The sequence below is a fragment of the Carex rostrata genome, chromosome 32, assembly GCF_964058835.1.
Source record: "Carex rostrata chromosome 32, lpCarRost1.2, whole genome shotgun sequence".
In the NCBI taxonomy this organism is placed as follows: Eukaryota; Viridiplantae; Streptophyta; class Magnoliopsida; order Poales; family Cyperaceae; genus Carex; species Carex rostrata.
In genome coordinates, this window is record NC_135949.1 from 5464509 (window position 1) to 5471628 (window position 7120).

The 7120-nt window shown below is 34.6% G+C and overlaps 2 protein-coding genes across 4 annotated transcripts; both read right to left on the reverse strand.

Moving 5' to 3' along the window:
• Positions 1–1004: 1004 nt before the first annotated feature.
• Positions 1005–1898, reverse strand: LOC144547880 (putative UDP-glucuronate:xylan alpha-glucuronosyltransferase 3). Its single transcript, XM_078296560.1, has one exon. It carries the CDS (start codon positions 1896–1898, stop codon positions 1275–1277), a length of 624 nt encoding a protein of 207 aa, XP_078152686.1. The 3' UTR covers positions 1005–1274.
• On the reverse strand, positions 1005–6720 carry LOC144547879 (UDP-glucuronate:xylan alpha-glucuronosyltransferase 1-like). 3 transcript variants are annotated; one of them, XM_078296558.1, is made up of 6 exons: positions 6543–6720; positions 5274–5361; positions 4031–4234; positions 3557–3888; positions 2624–2935; positions 1005–2254 (listed from the first exon to the last, which is right to left on the reverse strand). In XM_078296558.1, the coding sequence occupies exons 2-6, from the start codon at positions 5330–5332 to the stop codon at positions 2232–2234; spliced, it is 930 nt and encodes a 309-aa protein (XP_078152684.1). In that variant the 5' UTR covers positions 5333–5361; positions 6543–6720; the 3' UTR covers positions 1005–2231. The 3 variants fall into 3 exon arrangements, with proteins under 3 accessions (XP_078152684.1, XP_078152683.1, XP_078152685.1); XM_078296557.1 differs by having other exon boundaries at positions 6469–6697; XM_078296559.1 differs by lacking the exon at positions 6543–6720 and adding an exon at positions 5456–5614.
• Between the last annotated feature and the right edge of the window lie 400 nt (positions 6721–7120).

Genomic DNA, 7120 nt, shown 5'->3' on the forward strand with positions numbered 1-7120 from the left:
TTTGAGTCTGAATCCGGTCCATTTCGTACATTATAGACTAATGAGTCGGATTAGTCTGAATTTTTTATTAGATAGTTCAGATTCAAATAATCAAATTCAAACAATAAAATAATGTAGAGACTCCGAACTCGAGGGGCCATGACCCCACTACCCCTCCGGAATTCATATCACCTAAGATCCGGACCATCAGATCTAGTTTAGCACGAATATTAAAGAGATCTGTGTATTTCATCTCGAACTGAATTTTGTCGGATGCTGATCGGACAGTCCAGATCTAAACTAAAAAAAATTGAGTTACTGCAGAGTATCCTCTTCAATATCTGTAAAAGATTTCATTCACTTTACAGTTTATTGAAATTTACTGTCAGCCGCTTTGAGATTCGAGCTAGCGCAAAGCAGTATTATTTGGACTTTGAGATTCGTGCAAAGTTAAAAGAATAGTCTAGATCCACTAATTCTAAAATATTCTCTTTTACGATACGGGAGAGGATGTGAATTCCCGTGCTATGTATCAGAACTAGTGTTGTAAATAACGATATGTGTTTGTCGAACGGATATGATACCACCAAACGAATAATCGGGACCAATTAGTCACGAAAATTTGTAACAGTTTGATTACCTCCAACAACTAATTAACTGATTTATCTGCCTAAACGGACGTTTTTTACCACATTTTCTTTGAGACTACGTACCACCAGAGACAGAGTTGAGAAATGATTCGTTTTCCAAAAGCCCAAAATTTCGCACTAAAATAGACCCAGTTAAACTTTCATGTTAGAATAGGCCCACCGCAATAAAATATCTAAGCATTTGATCCGAAATTTGTAAGGATCACTTGACAATTTTGGTAATGTATTCTCCAAAAATTCACAAGTATGTTATTAGATGTGTAAATAACTAAGCAATTAAATTTCATGTAATTTAAGTATATTTGATGATTCATCAAAAACCGTTATTTCAGACCGTTGAAATTTTAAATCAATTCATATACAATCAAACATATATGCATGAAATCTCGTCATTTTTATTGATATAAAAAATATATACATCATAATTATAATGTGAATTTCAAATTTAAACTTTATTATCAATTGATTCGCTCTAACTAATTACCTCTGCACTATTTTGTTCTTGGAGAACTATATATTTTGTTTCACCAGAGTGTATATATATATATATGGTATATACAACCCACCAAGTATATACCCCACAGATCATTATAAATTCACCGAAAAAGAAAAAAAAAAAAAAAAAAACTAACAACCCTAATTGCTTCAAGTCTTTTTACCAGGATCTGGCTTACCCCAGTTCAAGAGCATGGCTTCCCAATCACAGTACTTGTCATGACACAATTTCAATCTCGAATCGTTTATTTTTTGTTTCCAGTGTTGGTCAGAGAAATTCGCCTTCTCAGCTTGTCGCCGTTCCCACTCCAACCCGGCCTTTTGTGCTGTTTGCAACGCACAAAAGCTCTGCAAATCCATTGGCATCTTATCGTGCACCTTCCACCATTTCGCATGTGCCACGTCGCTTGCAAAATGGCGCATGTATGGCACATTCCAGTTGCAATCATAGTCTCTATAACAAAGCCATGGTTTAAGCCCGAGATAATGTAGCACGTAAAGCACGGGTGGTTCCGCCCCAAAAAGCCGTGTCTTCATCACCTTGACTTCCTCTTTATCCCCTTCCCAAAAATGCTTCAAGAAATTCATTTGCTTCGGTATTCTATGCCACCATGTAAAGATCTCATTCAAGTAGCCTTGATCGCCTCCGTTGTATGAGTGTATGTCATTTATGTTCTCCATTAGTAGGTTGAATGTGCAGTTGCATGGTTCTATGACCATTACACCAGAATTAAACAAACTCGCATTATTCTGGGTTGCGCTAATCTCCGGCATGGCAAAGAGAAAGTCGATGTTGCGCAAAATCAACAAATCTGCATCTATGAATATAATTTTGTCGTAGTCGGTAAGTTGCCATAGACGAAACTTGCTATAATTCCACTCATTGTAAGCATTTTGGTTAGCCTTTGGGTTTCGGATCCGTTCAATAGTGCGAACCTTCCACCCGGCAGATTGTAGCCCAGCCCGTTGCTCGGAAGAAATAGAGGAGTCAACTAGGATGATTAGGTCACGTGTCGACCCGGCCTGGCGGATGCTCTGTGCCACTGCAATTGCTCCGCACACATACGCATCAGCAGAGTGTAGGATCGTTGCGTATGCCTCACGATGTCAATCAACCGAGTATAGTCGCGCTGTAATATTTCCAATTGTCAATAAGATTTCATTTAAGAGTAATATTTTTTTTTAGGTGTTACTTTATGATATGAAAAGAATTTTTCCTTCATATATTTAATAGAAAATACATTTATTACCGCAAAAAAAAGAGACGACATAATTCTTCATAACAGAAGAATTAATTAGAAAATAATATATAAATAATCAAGATTCTTTTAGTTGATCAGGCACTATATTGGAAAATCTTTTTGTAATGGTAAATGAGTCATTCAATGCCCTTAAAATTCTATCATGGCAAATTAAAGTGTGTGGTCCTTGTAAATCTTCTGATCTAAAGCAATAAATTAAGTAGATTAAGTAAATCACTAAAAGTGCTAATAGATCACCTTTTGCAATGAATGGAACAGCAAGCTCACACGACCCGATTGGCAGTCGCAACTTCTCTTTTAGCGACCTCAGATCAGGTTCATACAACCAAACATTTTCCTCTCGTTTCATCATGTGCTTGCACCCGAACAGGTTCGGCATCGGAAAGCAATCGGTGATGAACAACACATGCACACGTGAGTTCTTCCTTGCCGAGGCGACTGCCAGCTTGGCAGCTGACAACTGTAGATGCAACCTTGCCACATCTCTTGACCAATTACTTTTTGATGTGTTACATGGCAGCTTTACTGCTACTATGTCAAATTTTAACCCTGTACAAAATTTAAGGTAGCATTTATGTCATTGTTGAGATATGGGATTGCACTTGCATGCATCATTACTCCAGTTTATGTACTAGCTAGCATTAAACCACTTACTTTTGTTTTTCTTTTTCTGGAAAAAAACAAGTGCATAGTACCACATGTTTCATTTTATCAAAACAACATCATTTTTGTACAAATCAGATTTCAACCAGCATTAAACCCCAATTATTAAATACCACACTGTATACTACTAAACACCCTAAGAAAAAACTAAACATGTGGCAGCATTAATTACTTTTGGCAATTAATAAACTTCAATGCTGTAGGAAAAAATTGGTATAATGATGTTAATTTGATGTATATAGTTTTCTTAAATGTTCCATTTCCAAATTAGTATGATATTTATACCATGCCCCCTAAAGTTTTATAATTTGTTGTTGGGCCTATAAGAAATGATCAGATAGTTCTCCTTTTGAGTAAATTAATATTGAGCTGCATTATTTATTAGAATATCCTATTACCCAACAAGAAAAATGGTAGCTAATTTACAGTTTATCAGGATAAGAAAACCTCGATTTTTTTTTTTGGCAAATTCGGAACTGGTCTTTTATAAGTGTATAAGATATATACCTGGATCAAATTGTGGATCGGGTAGAGTGGGGCATGACGGTATCTCTTCTTCTTCCTCTTCATCGATCCATTCTGGGTACAATTTCTCCCATGTAACACTACTCTCTGCATGTTCCAGTGCTACAACTGAGATTTTGGAATCAGGAAGAGCTTGTTGCCATGAGTCGAACTCACTCACATTGAAGTTCAATAAACCAATTGTGAAATTTCCTTGATTTTCAGTTGTGAGATTATCAACCGCTGTTGAGATTTTATCCCAATTGATATTTAAAGATGATTCATACGGGGGATCTAATTTGTCGGTGTCGTATATCCATCTCACATCCAAAAACCTACATTTGTACAATTCACAAGTTTAAGGTAAGTTTTCTCATAGTACAAAAATATTCCATAATCTGTCAGAAAATTAACTAACATATTTAACTAAACAGAATCAAGTAAAAGAACACTCTAAGGTAAACAATAATTATTTACCGATGACTAGGAAGAGGCGAATGCTCGTGATACTGCCGTGGTCCATATACAAATGTGAAAAAAGCACCACCGATGATGGAAAACAGCAAGAGTTTTAAATAAGCAAATTTACAGTTTGGGCTTCTTTCGGTTATGAAAATGTTGATCTTTTCGACTTCCCGTAAAACCTTGATTTTTCGGGTCGGTTTTTTTGCCGCTTCATCACTAAAATATATAAAAAAAAATAAAAAAATCGATGAAATAAATGTTAATAAAGTCAAAATCTGATGCTAATTCAAATTTAAATAAAATATAAATTTCCAGAGCTCTAACAGTCAACTAATATCATCAATAGCATTTACTGAGAGACTATATAATAACATGTGGTTGAAACTTTTGTTCCAAGTCTAGCCACCATTTTGATTTAGACACCACAAAAAGATACAGGTTCACTAGCTAATCAGGAAAACAACAGCTAAAATGAGCCAAAATAAAATGAAAAAGAAATATGCATGCATGTACAAAAAGAACAACATCACTGTTCAAGAACTAAAACAAAATTGTTATCTTAAATAGTGACACCTGTTACTATTACAAAAAAATTGGTAATTACTTTTTCTAACATCTGATCCAGCCCTCAATAAAGCCAGATTGAATGAAAAGTAATAAAGTCATGAAAGGCCATTGCTAGAGACAGCTTGTATAAGTAATCTTGATAGTTAAAAGGCAAACCAATGGATTTTATGATTGTTTGTTTCTTTGACAATGAAATGTGTCACACACACATCATAAAATCCAATGTTTGAAATTGATATCTAACCAAATTCTCATCACAATTAGTAATACTTAATACACAATTAATACAAGTTTCATTTTGAAATTCTCCTTGAATAAGACTTGTTACATATGTCCAAATATATATATTTTAAGGGTTAAGTACACAATATTCCAACTTAATGGATAAGTATACACTTAATTAATAAAAGGAACAATTAAATGAAGTAGGGTTCCATTCAACAACTAATTTGAATCAAAAATTGTGAAACAAAATTGCACACATTTGTTTGGATGATACAAACAGGACATTAACCCACCAGGCCAGGCCACCACCTGAAAAAGAAACTTTTTTGCAGATAACCCCACTAAATTTCAAGAAATTATAAACTGACCCAACATCGATAATTTGCACAATCATAAAAAATACAGGGAATGTAAATGTGAATTAGTGAGGAATAATTAAAGAGAAAATAGAGAGAAAACTTACAAAATGCAACCATTTCTATGGCGCGCCTCTGTGGCCCCTGGTGACACTGACAACCCCATCACAGCCGTTGATCTCAGGCACACTGGTTCTGATTCAAACCCAACATAAATTTCCATTAGAATTTTATAAATAAACAAACATGTATGAATTGTGCATAGAAGCATAAGGTAAAGAGTCTGTACTAAAGCTATATAGTTTGTATAGTGTGAAGAAGAAGAAGAAGAAGAAGAAGAAGAGAACGACAGCTCAAAAGGTGAAGATATAACATGCAAAGAAGCGTGAATAAAAAATGGAGACCAAAAAAGGAGAAGAGGGGGGTGCAAAGGGACCCATTTGGGTCGGTTAGAGTTACATACGCGTGTTAATTAAAACTATATTAAAAAAAATAAACTGGGGAAACAATAAAAAATTACAGAGGCATGGAAACAAAGTCAAGGTTTTGAGTTGACTAGAGGTCAATGATATCCGTGCAAAAAGACACTACAATTTAAACTTTTGCAAAAAACGAGAGAAGGAAAACAGGTTCTAGAATTTGTCGAATTGAAACAAAATATGATGCAACAGATCTATAGAAACCGTTTTAAGTTAAAAAAGCACCTTTCTTTAATAAGAACTAGAGAAAAAGATTCAATATTTCAAGGGAATTAGAGAGCACCTAAGCTACAAAATTGTGAGAGAAATTGAGAAGTACCGAGTAATTCGAATTGTCATGAATAAACTATTCAAATAAGGTATAGATACAATACTATAACAACATGTAACTGCTTACAAGATAAAAGCAAATTGAGAGAAATTGAGGTATCAAGGAAGAAAACAGAGCAATACCCAAGTAATTGGAATTGTACAAGTACAGGTACAAATCTTAAATACATGTATGCGCTTACAAGATAAAAGCAAAAGCACCCATTGAGAGAAATTTAGGTATAAAGGAAGAAAACAGAGCAATACCCAAGTAATTGGAATTGCATAGGTATAGGTACAATTCTTAAATACATGTATGCGCTTACAAGATAAAAGCAAAAACACCCATTAAGAGAAATTTAGGTATCAAGGAAGAAAACAGAGCAATACCCAAGTAATTGGAATTGCATAGGCATAGCCGCATAGGTACAAATCTTAAATACATGTATGCACTTACAAAATAAAAAGCAAAAGCACCCATTGAGAGAAAGAAAACAGAGCATGAGAGCAATACCCAAATGTAGAAACAGAGCACCTTGAAACAATAATATGCTGATATGAAGAAAGAAAAAGAAGAAGAAGCAATACCCAAATGTCAGAGATAGGTGGCAGTGCCTTGGGAAGTGAGAGAGGAAGGGGAAGGATAGAAGAGAGAGAGAGAGAGAGAGTAGAGAATTTATTGAGGGAGAAACAGAGCTGGACAATGGACTTATTCTCTCAAATTCCCACATGAAATACTTGGTGTGTTTGTGTTGTGTGTGTGTGTGGGTGTGTGGGTGTGGCGTGGGCTTTTAAGGTGTGGCTTAGTGGCATCTGATGCATATCTTTTGATGGGTCCAATGATGCTAAAATGTGTGCAAATATATTTGGAAAATAGATGGTCTGTCTAAACAGTCTAAACAAGTCGGTGCATTGCTACCTGAAAGAGAAATTTTAAGTGGATTGAAAGAAGAAATTTTTTTATAAACTATAATTAGAAAAAAAGATTTTTATGAAATCAACGTGATTATTTTTTTTTTTACAAAAATTATAAGAATCGAAATATCATTTTGTTTCCGAATTTTTTTTTTTGACTGAAATGATAATTTGGTTCCATGTATTTTTACAATTTTTCAACGTATTTTTTTCTCGAAATATGTGAAAACGGCTGGGACCAAAATGGCAAT